We start from the raw sequence: 21,855 nt of genomic DNA, 5'->3' as shown, positions 1-21,855 counted from the left end.
TATTTTTTGTTTTGCATGCCTATACCTGGTATCTATCGGATTAATTTTTGTTCATGAAATAGTAAAAATATCTGAAAAAGATTCTTTCTTTCAATAATTCATCTTATACTAACAAGATAGACTTCCACAGCAATCCTTAATTACTCCAGTAAAGACAAAAGACTACAAGTGCCTGCCTCACTTTGGCAAGGAATCAGTTCTCCCACCACTGAAATGCAGCACCTATTTTACAGGACTCAGAAATGCAACGCTTTGGAAGAGGAAGTAAAGAATATTTTATGCATCTAAAATTAAATGGGAAAATTTAAACATCCAGAGTGTAATTGCCATGATTAGAATATGGCCAGGAAACCAGGGTAATACTTTTGCTCTTGCAAAATGTGCCATGGGATCTTTAATAGGTAGGTACTCATTTTTACATCTCATCCAAAATATACCATGTACAATAGCACACATATAGGGCTGACTCAACCAAAAGATTCCCAGGCAAATCCACACCACTTCCTGCAGCAACTGCTTTTTCCCTAGAGATCGCTCATCCAGGTACTGAGCAGGCCCAATTCAGATTAGTTTAGTGGATATAATGCAGTTAGATACAAAGGATGAGATTATAGGCATCTGGAAAAGCAGGTTTTGTTGAACATGAAAGGACAAAGGTTTCCTTTGTCTTCTACACCGTGAATTTACCAGACAAAATTATGTGGATGTGCAGTCAGGTGCCTCTGAGTACTCATCTGGAGAATCACTCACAACAGCTGTCATGGTTAATGGAAGGTTTACTGATGCTAATCTATCACAAATATGTAAGTTTAACAGCAGAATGTGATACTGCTGCTGGGTAGCTAGTATATTTGGAAGGAAAGATTGAGGGCTAAATCTATAAAGGGATTTAAGTATTGTAACATCTAACTTTTAGATGCAAAGCCACCTGGTGGAATTCACAGCCCTTTAGGTACACATGATCCCTATACAATGCCTGTGGAGAGTTAGATGTCTGAGAATGGAATCCACAAAAGCTCACACAAAGTGGGAAGTGACCTAAGTTGGCCAACAGGAAATGTCAAGGAGAGGGGTGCTACCTAAGCCCTGTCCCTCTCAGGAGCTCAGTTGCCAAAGTCTGGGCAGCGCTTGAGATTCACAGCCATGAATCCTCTTCTGGAGTTAGGCACTTAAGCTGTTTCTTACAAGAAGGTGGTGGTAAACACCTAAAACCACCCAAAATGACTGGGTGGCGAGGAGAGGTAGACTCCCTTATAACCTTTAGCCCAGTGATTAAGGTACTTATCCAGGATGTGGGAGACTCCAGTTCAGTTTCCCTCTCTGCTGTAGAAAAGGGATTTGAACATGGGTTTCCCATCTCTCAGCTAAGGCTTGGTCTACACTGCCGGCGAAATTTGGCAGGCAGTCTCCCATTGCCTTCTTAACTTCTACCTATCGCAGCAACCCCACTATACTTCGCCGACAGGAAATGCCCTCCTGTCGATGCAGTGTTACTCTTTTGCAGGCATGGATTAATGGTGTTGACTTCCGGATTGATTGAGCGGGTCTCCACTGCTGTTCAACTGATCTTGCAGAATCGATCCGGCAGCGCTGACAGTACTGACCTTAATATAGACATACCCTAAGTGTCCTAACTGCAGGACTATAGAATCATTCTCCCTCTCACTGGTCCACTGCATACTTAGTCATTTATACACAGTGGAACAGTGTCAACAAGAGAGATTGAGACCCATCCACCAAGAGTGCCGGAACCTTTGTAGAACGGGGGGGAAGGATGCCATGCCCCCCACTTTTTAACATGGGCATAGTTTTGGGGGTGGCATTCACCCCCCAAATTGCAAGCCTCAGGCAGGCATGGAGTGGTGCCAGCAGGGCTGCGCTTTGCAGCAGGGGAGCTGATAAGGGTGATCAGCTCTCCTGCTGCGAAGCACAGCACCTACCCAAGGCTTGCAGTTGGGGGTGGGGGGGCAATGCTGCCTCCCCAAACTATGCCCATGATAAAAAGTTGGGGGGCATGGCCTTCTGGCCCCTCCTCCCAGTTCTAGCACCGTTGCCACCCACATCAGACTATCCCATAGTCCAGGGGTTAAGGCACACACACGAGAGAAGGGAAACCCCATTTCAAATCTCTTCTTCACATCAAACAGAAGAGGGAATGAACAGGGGTCTCCCACATCTTGGGCAAGTGCCCTGAATACTGCACTGAAGGGTAGCAGGGAGATGTCTTCCTTTTGCCTATCCCTGGCCATACTGTATGGGGTTAGGCATGTGCCCCCACCATTCTTGCAAGAACCTGCTTAGGTGCCTGGCTCCAGAGGAGGGTCATGGATTGCAAATGGAAAAAGGAGACACCCTGTGTGAGGTGAAGTTTAGGACATACCTTTCTCAACATGGGCTATTTAGGCAGTCTCCCAAATAGCATGCTGGCTTTTGTGGATCCCCTTTCTAAGCACCTAACTCAGGGTTTGTGGATTCCTTTGGATGGCTAGGTTCTTAAAAGTTAGGCACTGCAACACTTAAGTCTCTTTGGGGATTTGGGCTGATGTCACTAAAAATAGAGTTTAGTAGTACAGGACTGCACATTTCTATTTTAGTTCCTGTAAAACTGTGGCTAAGATTTTCGAAACCAGAGGCTCAAAGTTAGGTTCCTAAATCATATTAATGCCCCCAAATGCAAAGAAATTACTCACATAGTGTATAAAGTTAAGCACATGCATACATCTTTGCAAGGTCAGAGATTTAATCACCTAGATATTGGCCTGATTTTTCAAAAGTGCTGAGACCTCCATGATTTCACATTAACAGTCATTGAAGCTGCGGGGTGCTCAGCATTTTTGAAAATCAGGCCAATACCTAGATGCCTAAATATAGATTTAGGAGCCTAACTTTAGGTATTTATTTTTTAAAACCTTGGCTCACATAATTCATCTGAAAATGAGAACTTTGAAGTTTTTTATTATGAGTATGCCTGATCTTTTATAGTTATTATGAGAAAACAAATGAATGGATTTTGCATTGAGTTAAGATTGTGAAAAGGAATTGTTTAAAAACTCTGATTCTCAATTTTTAGCATTTTATATTATCTACTTTATAGCCTATTGACTTAGCTGTCCCTACGTACATTAATGATTGTTTTTACTTTATTAGCACTAAGGCATTGTCTACACAGTTTGTGTACTGATTGAGCTAAATCAGTTTAGAAACAGATTTATTTAAACTGGTGCAATTTTGTGTGTAGATATTCTTGTATTGGTCTTAGAATCGGTTTAGCTTAAGTTGATTACAAACTAGCCTATGCCATTACAATGTGTAGCTGGCAGCCAAGATAGTATTTCTTCTTCCTTTTCCCTAATACTGCACAGTGTTAGTTCAGCTGACAAATACGTCTAATGCAAATTCTCTCAGTTATACTGCTGTAACCCACTGAAGAAATATGGGGTTTCACTGCTGTAAACAAGAGGAGTCCATGGCCTGATACTGAAATCTCATCTTCCCCACTTACAAAAGCACTTTCTGTGTGGTGACATTTCTTCATCCAATTTTGTGCACACCAAAGAGAGAGAAGTTTTTCTGATAGGAGACTGGAAGAAAATTCAATGAGTGAGTCTCTCTCTCTTAGTTGGTTTAAACTGCTTTTATCTGGTTGATGTCTTCCTCAGTCAATGGGGTCAATCTGTTATGCTTTAGTTTTTCAGTTCACCAGTTTTTCATAGTTTTTCTTGTCTCTTTTGCTAATGATCAAGGACCTTAGAGTCTATGTGTCTATGATATTTGTGTTTAAACAATGCAGACTTTTCTCTCACCACTCATCTTCTCCTTTCATTTGATCTGGCAATGCATTTATATTGTTTAATTTGTAACAGTGCCATCTTTTCCATGGCAATCCACTGCAATGTCATCAAGACAAAATAGATTATAATTGCATTGCAAAAAATCAAGCAGAAGAAACTCAGTAGTCAGGGAGATGGATATAATTCTAACACAAATCTTATGACATACATTTCTTGCCTATGTTGCTTCTTGTACCAATATTCACAGTATTCAAGAGTCTCAGTGTGAAAATCCTTTTAAAGAGTTTTGTGATTTTTTCTCCATGCACTTTCATTAAGTTGCGATTTTAGGGTCCTTGGCTACTTTTGTTTACCTTTCCTTATGCATGGGTCTGCAATGCTCACTGCCTTTAACCCACCAACTCTGTGGCCATTCTAGGCAGCTAAAGTGGCATTTTTCAGAGAAATCATTCATCTATTACATTTTGGTTATGTGAGCAGATCCAACTGGAATGAAAATGGGCTCAGAGGGCTTTGAATTATTTGCCCCAGAGGTAATAAGTATTGATCTGGCCATTCAAAATGTCTGTGTCATTACTTAAAATATATAATTTTCCTTATACACTTTCTGAATATTCCAAGTTTCCACTCCTGCAATCACAGAGACTCAGGTTATTCTTGTGACATACACTGAACGAGTTGATAGGCAGGGGCTGTTTTTTTTAATATGTGCAATGAGCATAAGGAGGCACTGCTCTAAAATAGCTACTTTAGTACCTGGGAGCTAGGATTTTTAGGCCCCAGGTTGCTGGCCGAACTTGGGACATCATGTCTTTGGATAAGCATTCACTGTTTCACATGTAGTAGTCATTACTCAAGTCTAACAAACATGCATTGTTAAATACTAGAGGAATAGGTATATACATCAGAGAGCCAGTATGTAACATTGACTGTTTGCTTGCATCACTCTGGTCGAGACTAGGTGTTGGGAGTTTTAATAGGACAGCAATGGCAGTTGAAATAAACAGGAAGTAGGGTAAAGACACATGTATATCTGCAGGGTATACCCACAGAAAGTTGTTTTGACCAGTTCATGCTTCATCTGAAATCAATGGAAGGCCTGGCAGTGACCACAATGGGTGAGGTCAGGGTTATATGGTCAGGACAGGCATTTTTCACATACCACTCTGACCAACCAGCTGATGCACTACATTACACAATTTCACTGTGCCTTCAGTAACAAGGCTTGGAAAAGTAAGCTAAATGAGGACTAAAATTATGCAGACAGTAACACTTAGGAAATGGTAAATGCTATACAATTTATGAGTGGTACAAACATGTTTCCACCACTCATAAATATAAAAAGTTGCATCATGGAAGGATATACTTAATTTTTCCAGAGATCATAAGCAAAAGGGACTCAGGACAAGTTTTGATGAAAGTAAGTAGCCATCAATCCCTTTTCTATATTCCCAAGGATCTTCAGAAGAATTGGAATATTCTTCCTCTATCCCCTGCTAGGATATCCTCTGCTAGAGTATACTGGCTATCTAAAAACAGGTATAGGTCAGTTCCTAGACTCCTCAGCTGGGCTATTCAAATTATCAATATGTTGCTGAACACCCTGCAGGCAGAGGACAGACCTAAAGGACTTCTGCAAAAGTTGAAGCCCTTGGAGCATGGACATCCTCTAAGTGGACACCACTGGAGCTGGAAACAAAGAGAATAAATAAATAGCTGCAGCCGGAAACAAAGAGAAATGTCAGCAGTATGTGATCAATTAGGTCTCTATAGACCTCCCTGGACAGCCACAGAACTAGACACCACTGGAAAGCTTTGACCTACACAAGATGTGCACACAGGGCAGCAAGGAACCTGTACTCATTTATGCCATAAATGGAGGCAGGATTCCTACAACAAGACTTTGCCCACAGCTGCTTTTCTTAATAGTCTCTTATAGGAGACCTATTAAAAGCTTTTAAAAATTCCAAGTATGTATATGTACCAGTTTCCCTCAATATACTCCTTTTCTAAGAGTTTCAAAGAACTACCTGGTCCAAAAGGCAGTTTTTACTTTACAGAAGCCATATTAATTTGACACTATCCCACTGCTGTTTAAAGGCTGCAGAGTTTGGCTGCATGGGAGCTGGATCTTTCTGTCTATTCACAGTGGTTGACAGCAAAATAGTCATCAGCCTGAACCTACAAGAATTACCCATACCAAGCATTACAGGTGGGTTAGTACCACCATCTATTAAAATTGCCCAATACTTCCCATTTAAAATTCAATTTTCAGGTGCTTATAACTTTGGCAAACTATAACAGTTAGGGCTGAAATTTTCTGTAAGTGTAATGGATCTATCTAGACTGAATTGTTTTGGAAAGTTTTAATCAAAATGTTTAATCTGATTCAAAGAACAATGTTAAAAAATTCTGGCAATCTTTTCTTTGAGTTTTAAGTGCTCCCATGATCTGGAACAAAAACTTGAAATTGTGCAGGGCTGGCCTGTGTGTCAGAGACATGCCTTATGGTGTTCCTGTGAAAATCTGCACAAATTTGACTGCAGCTGTCAGCTGCTCTGGACTGTGGGTGAGGTTGCGCTCTGGAACTGACAGCAGAGAGCCTGTCTCTTCTGTGCTTTCAGTGACCCCTGCCTGCTGGCATCCAGGCAGTATGGAGGAGGAAGCTCCCTGTTTTGAATGCAGAGGGGACAACCTATTGGACCAGGGGAGAGAGGAAAGCGAGTAGATTGAGAAAAGTAGTCTGGTGAGACTGGGATTTGGAGGGGGTGAGGTGGCAGGAGAGAGAAACTGACTGAGTTGCTCAGGGGACTAGCAGCCACAAAGGGAAGACATTGGGGTTGCTTGGGCAAGGTGGGAAATGGGAGATACTAGGAGCCAGTTGGGAAAGGGAACACAGATCAGACAAGGATCTAGGAGAAGGTAGATTGGCACTGGCTGGACAAGAGAACCAGTGAATGGCTGCAGAGGAGTGTGGGGGGAGACAGATCTGACAAGGAGCAGGGGGAGGACTGGGGTTAAAAGCCTGAAGAGTGGAGACTGGGTCTTTGTAGATAAGAAGAATGGGACTGAAAAAGAGCCAGGACTAGGGCAGGGCACAAGTTGGAAGAAATGGGCCAGAAGAGAAGGGGTCGGGCTTACAGGGTGCATGGGAACTGGCAGAAGGGTCTATGACCTCTAGAGAACACGCCTCTCCAGAACCTGGAATGGAACCCAAGATTCCTGAGTCACTATTCCTCCGCAACCCTTCTAGTAAAGAGTATCTCATTCCTTTCTAGTGCTGGTCCACATGGATGGCCACCCACTATGAACACTATAAGCTCAAGTGGAAGAGATCTGGGCTCTTGATCTAACTGTTCCAACCCCACTGATGATCCCTGTGGGTTTCAATATGATGCCATATGATAAACTTCCATTTTCCCCAGTTTGCTTTTTTTAAAACCTAGGAAATGAGACACACAAAACTATGTTAAAGAACACTACGGTTGCAAAGTCGAATGCTCAAAAGTTAGAAAATGCCTGAATACCAAACTTAAAGGTGTCTGTGTAACCTTTATTTTGCTTCTTTGCACATAGATGTTATGACAGTATTTACATGAGCACATACTAATTTTTCCACAGAACCCCATCCATTCAATGCACAGGATGGACCCACTCTGGAGGATGTCAGGGTTGTGTAATGAAAGAGCCAGTTGTCTGTGGGACTTTGCTTCCATTTGTTGCAGAATTTGCAAGACATAGTGAATGAGTCAAGAAATTGTCAGAAGAGGAAGAAGGATGGTCTCATAGTTAAGACAGCTGAATGCTGCCCTAGAGACTTGGATTCTAGCACTGCCTCTGCCCAGACTTCCTGTGTGATTCTGGGCAAGTCACTTAAACCAGCATTTTCACAGGTGGTCATGAATTGTGTGTTCTTAATTTTCTGGGTACCCAACTTGGAACCCAGGGTTCTGATTTGCAGAAGTGCTGAGCTTCAACTAAAGACAAGGGGGGCTGTGCTTTGAGCCTTATATACTACGTACTCTGACAAAATCAGGTCCTAGTCTACTCAAATTGTCCACCCAAAATAGGTAGATCCTTTTTAACAATCTGTGTGCTTCAGCTCTCCATCTGTAAAAAGGGGCAAATACCACCCTTTCAACCTCACAGGGGAATTGTGAAGGTAAACTCATTCATATTTGCAAAGCATTCAGTGATGAACACTACAGAAAATCCTATGAGGAAATTAATAATTCTGTAGTCAAAGCTGGGTTGAATAGTGTACAATAAATAATGGCTGGGGCTACACATTAAACTACGAGGATAAAACAATACTGAATAGCTGCTCATTAATGGAGCACCAGCCATCTGTGCAATGAATGATGCAGAAATTCTGTGGAAAATCATGTAGTTAAAGATTATCATAATGCATAAGCCTAAGGGAGCTGAATTAAGGGTGCACAAGCAACCTTAATTCTGGCATTTCCTAATTTTTGAGCACTTGACTTTGCAACTTTAGCGTTCTTTTAACATAAGTTTTGCGTGTATCATATATACATTCCCTCCTTTGAAGGCTTTGTTTGTAGCTGTAAGATGTTATTCTGTTTTATGTCACTATATACTCATGAAAAAAAGAGTCCTGTAGCACCTTAAAGACTAACCAATTTCTGTGGGTATAAGCTTTCGTGGGCTGCAACTCACGAAAACTTATGCCCGCAGAAATTGGTTAGTCTTTAAGGTGCTACAGGACTCTCATTGGTTTTGCTGTATACAGACTAACATGGCTACCCCTCTGGAACTATATACTCACGGACACTTTGTTCTCCTTGTTTCCCTTATTTATATTTCAAACTAAGACATATATTTTGGTCTTTGTGAATGGCAAAACTCATAACAGCTACCAATCTGGTAAATGTCAGCATTAGAAGGTTATAAAAGAAACAGTTTTATATCCATCACATTCCTTATCTTATTTAACTTTTTGTTGAACTTGGTAGATTTCCTCTCAAGGGAAACAACTTCTGAAGTCGTTTGATCCCCAAAGTATGAAAAAAAATTCTCTCTCTCTCTCTCTCAAATCAGGACTCACAGGATTCCTTTCCACAGAGTCATGATAAGTAAGGAAGCAGCTGATATGCCACGCAAAATAAAAACAGCCAAGAAAAGGTCAGGAATGTTGGCAAAAAATGACTTGAGCTATTTGTCATAACTAACAATCAGTCTATAGGTCTTTGCTATAACTGTAAAATTAACAGAAAATGTGGATCCTCCTTCCTTTCAATGAAAAAAAAAACTTAGTAGCACATCCCCTTACAATATACTATACAAAGAACAAGATCTCTGTCCTGAGGGGCCTAGAGTCTAAACACAATAGGGTACAGGTTCAGAGAACAGAGGTATGTGTGGTTTTGAGAATCAGATGAGTTTTCAAAAGTTTAATGAAGGAGAGAAAAGACTGCTTGGTATGCTTTAAGTGAGATGTTATTCACAAAGCTTCAAGGGTGACCTGAGTTCTGTGGCATCTAGGTTCTTATTCTGTGGTAGTTATAGCAGGATCTGACCTAGACCTCAGGAGTGGATAAAACAAACAGTAAGGAAAGTAGATTGTGAAGACTGAAGGGAAAAAGGCAGGCAGAGATGTAAATGGTGGTATAATCAACAATTTTAATGTTTTTTAAAAAACATGCATCATATATCACTGTTTTTTAAAATGTTATTTTCTTCTGGTGAGGATTATAAACTTTAAGGTGGTTCCCTTTATATGTGTGACCTGGGTAGGTGGCCATACAGTTGCATTAAACTGACAAAGCAGAGGACCAAAGAATGGACATGCCAAAGGGCCAAATCCTGCTTTGTTACTCCAACTCTAGATTACACGGAGTACCTCTACGGAAGCCAACTGAACAATTCTAGATTTACCCCCCATGTGATTAAGAGCAAAATTTGGCCTACAGGCGAAAACTGTAATTGTTCAGTTTAAACAGAACTTCCTCCCCTGCCCACAATACCTATAATTAATACAGTAGTAACAGCAAACCTAAAAGTTTTTCCCAGTAGCAGTAACAGAGCAGCCTGCTGCCAGCTGACTACAGGAGTGGGGAAAGAGAATTCTGTCATGTGGCAGAGCAAAACAGTTTTCAGTGCTGGAACTCAGCCACTTTAAACTGAGTATTTGGCAACTAACAGTCTAGGGGCTATACAGTCAAGCCACACTGGGCACAAAATAGCCAGCCTCAGAAATATCATCCATTTAACTACTGCTAGATTATATTTTACTAACTGAAATTGGGGAGTCTCATTTCGTCAGAGCAGCAAGTACTCAAGTTATGTTCCAGAAGAACGCATCTTTGAATCACATATCAGAAACACTGCCATTCAGCTTCCTTTCTGTGGGCTTGATTCGATGAGGTACTGAGTGAGTTCTGCAAAGTAGCAAGCTATTAGTGTGAGTATGCCCCATGTTTAGGGCCTGATTCTGCAAGGAGTAAATTTAGAGTGACGATGCTGAGAGCAGCATGGTTCACACACATTGCCAAATACCCAAACTGGACAACAGGCCTGATTTTGTTGTCACTGAGGTCATCGGGAGCAAGAGCAGGCCCACTCTGATGAAAATAAAGACCCATTGCTACAGTCTAGAGGGAATACCTTACTCAGGGGAAATAAACCAGTAAATCTCTTTTACAGGATAGACAGTATATTCTCTCAGCAACTGAAACTCCTTTGGGGAGAACAGAGGAGTACAAGACCTTTCAAATAAGTTTTCATGCGAAGTTTCCGGGACAAGCAGTTTTTGGAGCTTAGATGGTCAAAAAGCATAAGTAGTGTTAGAAGAAATTTCCAAACATGAAGCTAAATTCCATCTAAAAAACCCAAGAACAGCTCATTCAAATCATCTGAAGTGTGCTAAAGTAATAATAAAAAATCCAATAGGGACATGGGCAGTCTGTGGCTGAGACTATTAGAAGTGTCACGTGGCCCAAACCAGCATAAATAGAAAGCTAGTTACCACCTTAATTATGGAGACCCATAAGGTAATTTTGTTATTACAAAAGGGCAATTCTTAAGTGATCCAGAACTGTTACAACTACATTGTACCATCAACTGACCAGGTCCTTCTAATTAGGCACAATTTTCCCATGGTATACATACATTCAAGTGTTAAATAGAACATGAACTGTCTGTGAAAATGGAGAAGGCTATCCTATTTCCAAATAAAAGTCTCTCTCACGTGGTATATCCTCCTCAGATATATTCTTCTCATATATATTATATACATACAATACACCAAGTATAGATTATGTATTTACCCCTTTTTACTGTAAGTTATGACAAGTCTTAGTAGGTATAAAATTGTCTTGACTTGGTTGAGTTTTGGACTTATATTTGTTCAAAAGAATGAAAGCTGTTATAAATATGCTGGTGGGTTATTAGTCTTAAATGGGACTGTTCTTTTTTTTTTTTAAGTCCACCAGGGCTTCAGAGTGCAGACAATCATGCACAAAACAATTACTTGTTTTCATTTCAACATAAGTTTACCAACAAACAGATTTGATTTTTATAAACTGCTTTTTTAAACAATGCTCATGTGTACTTGATGTGGCTTTTCAATTTGCAGACAGAAGGTAATTTGAAATAGAAAGCAAGAACTCTAAATAAGCTGTTGCAATATTATATTTCTAGATGAGATTGTGTTAATGAGCCATAAATACAAACTCATACAAAACCTTTGAGAATACAGCTGTGTGGCCTACATTCCCCTCCTCCTCTGTTCTATTGAAACTGTACACATTGAGGAAGGACTGTTACCCAGGGTTTTCAGAACCCATAGCAGTGGTAACTTAACTGTTTCACTCCAGGCGGTTTCAGGAATAAACCAGTGAGAACACAGCACTTCTGGCTGATGTAGATTAACACAAGCAAGCATGTTCTTGTCTAAAACTATTAGATTTAAACACACACACACACACACACACACACACAACTACCTAGGATCTGGGACAGTAATGAGTAATTGCAGCAAATCAATGCTGGCTGGACTCCTCCCGGCCATGTAGTAAAGATGTCAGAAAAAACTCTCTCAAAACAGCTTCAGATAACTGCTTCAAAAGTACACTCTATTATCTAGTCTTTTTATATTATCACAAGACACATAGCTCATAGTGACCCCTACTGGGTTATTACCTCTCCTAACTTCAATAACTACTTAATACATTCCTAACAATCTTAGTCATAATAAACTTCTGTATCAGAGGGACCTGAAGTCAAAGTTCCCGTTCCCTTGTTTTCTTTGTCTCAGATTGTTGAATCTTTTCTCTCCCCTCTTCCCATTCTGATTAACAGAAATGCCAGTCTGCAGCTAGCATCTGACCTTGCTTCTAGAAGCCCTGCTTGTTCAAATTAACCCTTAACTATGTGTTCTATTTCATTAATTCATGGTGGGCAAATACCCTAGAAGTTGATTAAGCTAACAGCCATATTGTGTGTAACATACCCCTCAAATCCAGGGTAACAGGACAAGTGAACATGTTAACTTGGTGATCAGATCAGTCTTATCAAAGTTACAAAATCATTTACTATGAAAAGGTATTTTAAGGAATCCTATTAAGCACGAAGCAACACAATGATTTTTTTAAAGAAGTTTCCAGAAAACCATTTTTGCTCCACTTACAATAAGATATCTTACATAACAAAAAGTTACGAGCCCTACTTTTCAGGGGAAGTGGCTGAGTATTGAGACCATCACCCACTGGGAAGTGTTTCTTGTGGCAAGACCTTGTGAATTAGAATTTTTAATGTGTTAAAAAGAAGCCAGTTCAGAGCCAATCCACCAGAATTGACCCTTTAACTAAAAAGTATACTATATTTTATAGTCTTGACCCAGAACACTGCAGTAGTGCTTTGGTACAACCGCCATTTTTCAAACCATATATTGCAGAACTGCTCTATGGCTGTTGGCATATACAAGTCCTCAGAGACTGATGCTGATTCCATGAAGAAACCTTAAAAATGCAATAGTAATCTGTCTACTGTATCGGTTACAAACACTACATCTTATTTACACCAGCAATGCAGGAGACAGATAGCTGTGCAGATTTGGCCTGGGATTTAAACTTCAAATTAATTTCTTCGGTGAGTGTGCTGGCCTCATTAAAGGCAAAATTCACATTTTCTGCCTGGTCTACACTAGGAAATAAGGTCGGTATAGCTATGTCACTCAAGAGTGTGAAAAATCACACTGACCTAGCTACTGCCTCTCGGAGAAGTGAATTAACTATGCCGATGGAAATTAAAATGAGTAGTAAATGGTTCTATAGCCATCTACGTAAAAAGAAAAGAAGAAGTGGGACTGAAGAAGTGGGGTGGAGATTAAAGATCTAGGCATGGCCCAACATCTAAAACAAACTTTACCTCAGCTTTTTAATAAGGGTAATGTAGAGTTTAGGGGTAGTGACAGGTTGGCTAATGGAAATGCAGGTAAAAATTACCACATCCGAGATAGAAATCAAACTTAAACAGCATAATGGGACCAAATCAGGGTGCCCAGATAATCTCCATTCACGATTGTAATGGAACTGGCATATGAAATTGCAAGCCCAATAGCAAGGATTTTTAATGAATCTGAACTGGGGGGAAAAGGGGGTCATACCCTAAGACGGGAAATACCTATTTTTAAGAAAGGGAAAAAAAGTGATTCAGGAAACTACAGGTCTGTTAGTTTGACCTCAATTGTACGCAAGGTTGTGGAACAAATTTTGAAAGGGAAAGTAGTTAAGGATACAGAAGTAAATGGTAATTGGGATAAGATACAATATGGTTTTAACAAAAGGTAGATCATGCCAGACCAAACTGATTTCTTTCTTTGAGAAAACTGATTTTTTTTTTTTAGACAAAAAAAAAAACCCACAGTGAATTTAGTCTACCTGGATGTCAGTAAGGCGTTTTATACAGTTCCACATGGGAAATAGTAAATTGAAGAAGATTGGGATTAATATGAGAATTGAAAGGTAGATATGGAACTGGTTAAAAGGGAGACTACAACAGGTCATACTGAAATGTAATCTGTCAGGCTGGAAGGAGGTTACTAGTGGAGTGACTCAGGGATTGCTCTTGGCACCAATCTTACTTAACATTTTCATTAATGACCTTGGTACAAAGTGGGAGTGTGCTAACAAAATGTGCAGATGATACAAAGCTGGGAAGTATTGCCAATATGAAGGAGGACCAGAATATCATACAAAAAGAGCTGGACAACCTTGAAAACTGGAGTAATACGAAATGGGATAAAATTTAATAGTGCAATGTCATGCACTTAGGGACTAACAAGTTTGAAGTGAAAGAGGAGAAAGACCTGGGTGTCTTTGTTGATTACAGGATGACTATAAGCCACCACTGATGCATCCATGAAAAAGACTAATGCAGTCTTAAGATGCATCACGTGAGGTATTTCCAGGAGAGATAGTAAAGTGTTAATACCATTATAAAAGGCACTGGTGAGACTTCCTCTGGAATGTTGAGTGCAGTTCTGGTCTCCCATGTTTAAGAAAGATGAATTCAAACTGAAACAAGTGCAGAGAAGGGCCACTACGATGACCAGAGATATGAAAAACATACCTTATGAGAGGAGACTCAGAGCTTGGCTTGTTTAGCTTAACCAAAAGAAGGCAGAGGGGAGATGAAATGGCTCTCTATAAATACATCAGATAGATAAACAGCAGGGAGTCACAAGCGTTATTTAAGTTAAGCACCAATGTTGATAAGAATAAATGGTTATAAATTGGCCATCAGCAGGTTTAGGCTTGACATTAGTCAAAGGTTTCTAACCATCAGAGTGGTGAAGTTCTGGAACAGCCTTCCAAGGGGAGTAGTGGGGGACAAAATACCTAACTGACTTCAAGACTGAGCTTGATAAATTTATGGAAGGGATGGTATGAGACTCCCTATGATGGCATGAGGCACATCTGCAATTGCTAGTAGCAAATATCCCCAACAGCAGGAGATGGGATACTAGATGGAAAGGGCTCTAAATTACTAGACAGAATTCCTTCCCAGGGGTCTGGGTAGTGCGGCTTGTTGACAGGCTCAGGGTCCAACTGATCACTATATTTGCAGCCAGGAAGGAATTTTCCCCCGAGTCAGATTGGCAGAGACCCTGGGTTTTTTCACCTTCTTCAGCATGGGACATAGGTCACTTGCAGGTTTAAACTACAGTAAATGGTGGATTCACTATAGCTTGAAGTCTTCAAATCATGATTTGAGGACTTCAGTAACTCAACCAGAGGTTATGAGTCAATTACAGGAGTGGGTGGGCACGATTCTGAGACCGCAATGTGCAGGAGGTCAGACTAGATGATCATGACGGTCCCTTCTGACCTTAAAGTTTATGACTCTAGGATGGGTAGTGTTTTTGATGAAGCACTGCAGCATTTTAAGTGTGGACAAGTCCCGAGTCTTGAAGTGGTGGACAGGATCAAGATCTTGGCAGCTGGGCATAGCTTGTTGCTTTAAGTCTTCCAACCTTGTTAGCAAGTAAAATAAAACCCCACAAGTACAGTATTGTTGTTCCATCTCTCCCCCATCTTTGTATCAGGAGACCAAAGCACATCACCGAGGAGAGAATAAGCACTTCATAACTCTCACATGAATACACAATACCTCTCACTGAAAAGTGCAGATCCAAGTCCTGTCAGTCCGTTGGGTCCTATAAATGCAGTAACTTCTTAACAGGCTGGACACTGCAGTATAATGGAGATTAAGGGAACTTGCAGATTCAGTAGGGAGCTAAGGACCTGAAGAAATGACTGACTGTGTACACGGTGACTCTTACTGAAATACATTTTCCTCATTGTGCCGAGTTTATAAACAACACACACAATATGAAGTGTGCAGTATTTTATCAGACACAAGCCAACAGGAAGGGCCAAATCCAGCTCCTATCAGAGTCAGTGACAAAACTTCCATTGACTTCAATGGGAGCAGGATTTGGCTGAAGCCTTATGCTTTCAAATATTGAGAACATTCTATGCAACGAACTAGCGTGTCAAGTCACACAGAATATCTAAACCTATAGAAGTCTTCTGGCACATTCCTCAAGGCACTGAGACCACTGCATTTACCATTCCCAGTGCCTTGCCACTGTGTTCTGGAGAATATAGATAGGATCAGATACTGAAAAATAAGCAATCCAGCAGTGATTGTTTCAGTGTGCGTGCACAGACTGTAAATGAAGCAAAAAACTTAAGGTGAAATATGTCCGCTCATGCTCAGTACATCATCCTCATCTTTTTCTAAATGTATCTATTTTAAACAAAGTATTTGTGTGTCTCACTTTCCTCACTGAGGGCTTGCACCAGGGCAGGGTCTGAGGCTTTAAAGTTTATGTTGCAATCAGCAGCAAGTATTAGTTAAGGGCCTAACTTTACTTCTGTTCAAAAGCAGTAGTATAATGTGCTCCACAGCACATCTTAACTGAAAAAATTGCATTCTGTAGACATTTATATCATTACAATTTTAGAGAGGGAGGCACATGGCTTTTTGTATTTCTATAAGCCTTTCTGGGGTACAGTTAAGCTAAGGAAAAAAAGCAAGCCCTAGGTTGTGCGCTCCTTTATTTTGTTCAGTAAAGGAAATTTCAGTCACAATGTTGCTTAATTCCACCAAGTTTTATAGTCAAATTTGCTACAGCATTCACTAAACATCCACATTTATAAATACCATTTACTACACAGGATTGACCATTCCAAGCAGCATTAGAGCAGTAACTGACATTCTGCTTCAGAAGAGGTCATTTTGCCTTTGTTAGATATAAATTTGTAAAGGCAAATGAAAATAAATTACTCACCTTTCTAAGAAAATGAAAGTTAAAAATAGGTTCAAGAATTTTACAACTCATTTTGGTCTCAGAAAAATTTACAATTGTCAAAGATATCTACCACTTAATACTGTATTTGGTTCTTTCATTAAAAACTAAAACAATCTTTACTGATAACTGAAATTATTAAACATCCTCATTTTCCTGTCAATGGATATCTAAATCCGCATATAAGCCACTTATTTACAATAAAAATGTATTGTGCTTCTAAAAATATTGTAACTGTGGGTTTAATTCTTGATAACTGTAGGGCAAATCTAATGCTAAAAGCATGCACCATCAAGTATTGGATTTTCACAAAGGACATTTTTAATTACAAACTGACTCAAAGGATAGTACAAAAGAGTTTCTTCTCCCTGAAAGGATTTTCAGATGCAGGCACTGGTATAATAAGGGGATCTTCTCCAATATGAGCATCACAGTATGCCAATAAATCAGCTGCAGCCTTGGATACCTAGTAGGAAAGAAGAAAATTATAACCTTCATTAAACTTGTGATATTGAAATAGTCAGCACTGTTTAAACATTCCCATTAAGCATAAAATATCAGTGTCTCCCCTACTGAAAACAGCAGATCAGCATATCCACTTTTCAAAGTATTAGACCAAAAGTCTGAACCTGCTCTTACAAGGCCAGATCATTCTTCTACATCGTTTTCCAACAGGGATAGGAAACAATCTTGATTCATTGAGTTTCTTCCTAATTGTTTCCGTGGGGCAAACAGTGAGTTTAATACCCTTTGTGACATCAGCAATTAATGTGATAAATACAGCATTAATTATAATCTGAATTTTAGAGTAAATGGTCTTAATGTTTACTTGTACTTTTTTTCCCTTCATATTTATGGGATAGATTTAAATCTTCCAAAATATGCAGGTGAAATTTCTTTTTTTTACTTTATCTGTCTTCATGGAAAAGTTCATAAGAAATTTAAGAAAAAAATGAAAACTTAAAAAAAAAAAAAAACAGGGGTTTTTGAACTATACTATACCATTTAATAAAGATCCACCTCCCTGTTATACAATTTTGTGAATGCTAACCTTTTCATGTGCTTTAGCCACTCTAGTAGATTGCATAGGCTGTATGGTGATTTCTATAATGCCCTATTGGTTTCATACCTATCAAATGATATGAGATTTTTCCACATGGATGTACCCACACTCCTCGATTTAGTGTTACATAAAACATATACTGATTTATATGCTGGGGTCAATTACAATATATTGATTTCCATTTCATGCAAAGACATTCCACCAGTGGCTGAAATCCTGCAACATTACTCTATTAAGTCTCAACAGGTTTCTTTACCGGGGGACTTTAATGGGAGTTAAGGATGCCCAGGCACCTTGGAGAATGAGACCCAGTATCAGTATTGATTGTTAGCCTTCAGGGCACATTGTAAGTCCCATTTATTTTCCTCAGTCATTTGGGATAGGACTATGTGACATGACATGACTGGGTGCCAAAGTGCATGGAGCATTTTTGTATTATTTGACTGCCTGGTTGGCTCTTTCTATTACAGGAGTTAAGTCATTTAATTTTTCTTGTTTTTTTAAAAGTTTATTGTATCTTAAGTATTGGGACAGTGTGCAGAGCTTAGGATAGGTGCTCTTTTTAATCAGTCAAGATATATTAAAACAATAGTGTCCAATAAAGGAAAATGATGTGCCAAAATTCTCCCTCCAATTACAGACTGAGCTCAGTATGATTGCACCATTATAACAGAAAGGAGAATTTGGGCCTAATTTCTTATTTTCTTCTAAAGAATTTGTAATCAGCCTCAAAATTCTAGCCTGCTTATGCATAGCTTCCTTTGGCAAGAGCCCAAACCTCCAGTGAGCTTTGGATCAGGTGCTTAACATAAAAGGAGCCTTTCCACTGACTTCAGTCGTCTTTGGATTATGCCCTTTATGAACTTTCCAATACATTTTGGTATCAGGGAAAAATTTATTCCATACAATTTTGTCTTAACTAAAACATGGTGATCTGCTAGAAAACTTAAAACCAATCAACTATCAAAATGTTAAAAAAAAAGTCACAGATAACTAGTTTGCAGCAAGAGAACCATGCTGAGAGAGGAGGTTTGGCAGAGGCATTAGACATGAACAATAAATCACTGGGGCAGTACAGAGTTAGCAAAAACACTATTACATAGGGCAGATAACTAATTTGAGCAAATCTTGAGGGGAAAAAGGTCTGCAGAAAGGAGTGGTGCTTTAGAAAAGGAAACAGGTCAGACAACAGGAAAATAAAATGTATGAGTGGAGCCTAGCTTAAAAGGAAGAAAGCAAAAAAGGTGGAAGGAGACTGTTTCCCCATTATTTTCAGACTCCCCCAAATATCTACTGAAATGTGGCAAAAGAAAAGATGATTTTTCACTTTTTTCCGGAAGTGGTCAGGGGTCAGACAGGTATGAATTGTAATAACCAGAGAGAATTGCAGAATCTTTTCAGCAAATTCCAACAGAATTTTCATTTAAATTCACTGGAAAATTTAAAGAGACTCTTCCAAGCAGCCTTGCTGTGTATATTAAGGACAAGATTATCATCACCCACATTCCAAAAAGGCAAGTCAGAAAAAGGCACAATGAGCTCTCCCTTGCTAAGGACCTTTCCAGGAACTGTGTGTGAAATACAACTTAGTGTTTCCTTGAATGATAGGAGAACAACTCCGGTTAATGGATACTCCGTGGCCCTAGAAGGAATGTATGCTACTGCATCTTGGAGCTGAAATAAGGAGACTAGAGTGTTGCCACCCCTGGATTACAACTTGACTGATCTTTCTGCTTCTCCATTCTCACTCCTGATCAGCCTCAAAGCAGAGTTCTGCCCTAACTCACTGAGCTCATCCTGAATTCACTTGTGTAAATCTAACCCCCAAAGCAAGATGTGCCTCTACAGACATCAAATCCATTACTTTGCAAAGCTAAGATGATGGCAATCATGCGTGAACAAGAAATATGGTCTTCCAGGGATCTCAGTTGGTCCACAGGTAGCTACAGAGTCTGAGATCCACAACTTGTCACAATAAGGACAGGTGATTCCAAGAGGGATAGGCACAGTGTTGCTGTGTTGAATGTCCTGATGTTCTTTCCGCCATTCCTCTTTTCCTCTTCTACCCATCGACAAGCTCTTTCAAAGTGCTGAGATCCCTGACAGAGCTTTCCTCCATTTTGGATGGTCCTGAGTGAGCGTCTCCTAAGTATTGATGTCAATGCTGTACCTCTTCATGTTCGCCTTCAAGATGTCTTTGAAATGCTTTTTTTGCCCTCCACAACTTCACTGACCTTCTTTCAGCTGTGAGAAAAAGATTCTCTTAGGGAAGCAGGAGTCAGGCATGCGAAAATATGACCTATCCAGCAAAGCTGGCTTTGGATAATCATGGCCTCAACGCTGGTAGAATTTGTTTCAGCCAAGACGCTGATGTCTGAGAGTCTATCCTCCCACCTATATCATGTACCTCAAATAACTTTGGTACTGTAAAGAGCTACTATAAACTAAATAAAACTAAGCCTATCTTCACAACAAACTAAAATAAATTTACCTAAAGATGCATATTAAATTCTTCATTATTCAACAGCAGAATAATAGAACATTTTACCCATGAAGCTAATTTTCCATTGCTTTTAGGGCCTGATCCTGCAAGCCCAGCATGCACAGAACTGATACTGACTTCAGTGGATTGACCTTTCTGTATTTGTCTGTTGCCTATCATAGACCGTCAATGTATTAAATGTAATACATCTAAATAAACAAACAGATTTCCACTGGATGGGAAAGGAAAGAATCATTTCCTACCATCACCTTTTGAAATAAATAATGTTTAGAAATTACAAAAATTTAATTCTGCTACCCTGCCACACATACACCAATGTGATTGAATGTGAAGACTGGGAACGATGGCAAAAATTCCAACTTCTAGAATGCTGATTGGTTATAAATTCTTTATATGGGCATGATGTCAGAGAGCATAGTGATATACAGGGTCACAGCAGCTTAAGATGAAAAAAAACTATTACTAAGTCCATCCTAGGCTAAGGCATGACATAGGCTCTACACCTAACTTATATACCAATTTGTGACTAGGAAAATGGAACACTTCCAGAAACAGAGAGTTGGCATACCTTTTAAACAACACTTAGGATTTACCAATGTAAGAACAAAAATCACAAGTGAGTTGTAGACTCACTACAGCATGATGCAACAGTACCCACATACAAGCAACTAAGCAGCACAGGCCAACATTTCAGCCCCATGATTGTCACTAGCTAAAACCTATCCTTTCTTCCCCATACTAAGCCCAAAACCTTTTTATGGGGGAACCTACCTGTCACACTGGCTGGATCGGGGAGGGGTGGGGGGGGTATTTATTATATTATTTAACATCAGTATGTCAAAATCATAATTCATATGAGAGATGCCATGTCAGGTACTGTTAGAAAGACTATAATGTGCTAAGTAAGATGATAATGTTTCTGTTCATGTGTTGTGTGTGTAATGGAAGTTACGGATATGGTTGATATATCTGTATTTCAAATTGTGCTGTGTCTGGGCCACACCCCAGACAGGATGGCTGCAGCAATAGCCTGCTTAATGGCCCATTAAGAAATTCACAGGTACAAGGGGCCCAGAGGGAAAAGCCAGGGATATACCTGATTAGTCACCAGGATTTTCTCATCTGACTCTGGACTCCATTTTATTCCTGTAAAATTCCACAAGCAGCATGGCAAAGACCAAAGGACATAAAAGGCAGCTGCATGACATCCATTTTGTCTTTAGTCTGCCTTCAGCCACCTACCTACCTCTGGATCAACTCATCTAAAACTGAACTGAAGCTATGAAACAAAGAAACGAGACCCATTCAGGTACTGGATGTATACCAGAGGGACTATACAAGCCTGCAAACTCCACAATCCTACTAGAAACCTGATATATATGGACTTTAAAATCATTTGTATGTATCTGATTGCTTTAATCATTTAACATTTCTCTTATAGTTTCTTTCTTTTTATAATAAACCTTTAGTTTCAGTTACTAAAGAATTGGCTGGCAGCGTGGTATTTTGGGTAAGATGCAAACATATTGATCTGGTATTGTGGCTGACCTTTTGGGGTCAGGAGAAACCTTTCTGGTAAAGAGCATAGAGTTTTAAATAACTGGTGTCTTTACTGGACCTAGTGGCCGATTGAGAGCCAGAGACTGAAATGCAGTAAAAG

At 39.7% G+C, this 21,855-nt stretch overlaps 1 protein-coding gene across 5 annotated transcripts in view; it reads right to left on the bottom strand.

Moving 5' to 3' along the window:
* Positions 1-16,360: 16,360 nt before the first annotated feature.
* Positions 16,361-21,855, bottom strand: part of GNG4 (G protein subunit gamma 4) — a 40,198-nt gene continuing 34,703 nt past the window's right edge. For all 5 annotated transcript variants that reach the window (XM_067535919.1, XM_067535916.1, XM_067535917.1 and 2 more), the window contains exon 3: positions 16,361-17,095. In XM_067535919.1, coding sequence (XP_067392020.1) covers positions 16,967-17,095 — 129 coding nt within the window. In that variant the 3' untranslated portion in view covers positions 16,361-16,966. The remainder of the gene's footprint in view (positions 17,096-21,855) is intronic.

The sequence above is a fragment of the Emydura macquarii genome, unplaced genomic scaffold (assembly GCF_026122565.2).
Source record: "Emydura macquarii macquarii isolate MOO-44397 ecotype Brisbane River unplaced genomic scaffold, CSIRO-AGI_Emac_v2 contig_3517, whole genome shotgun sequence".
Classification (NCBI taxonomy): domain Eukaryota; kingdom Metazoa; phylum Chordata; order Testudines; family Chelidae; genus Emydura; species Emydura macquarii.
The sequence above is the reverse complement of the archived record's forward strand: the minus strand, read 5'-3'. Positions and strand labels throughout refer to the sequence as shown.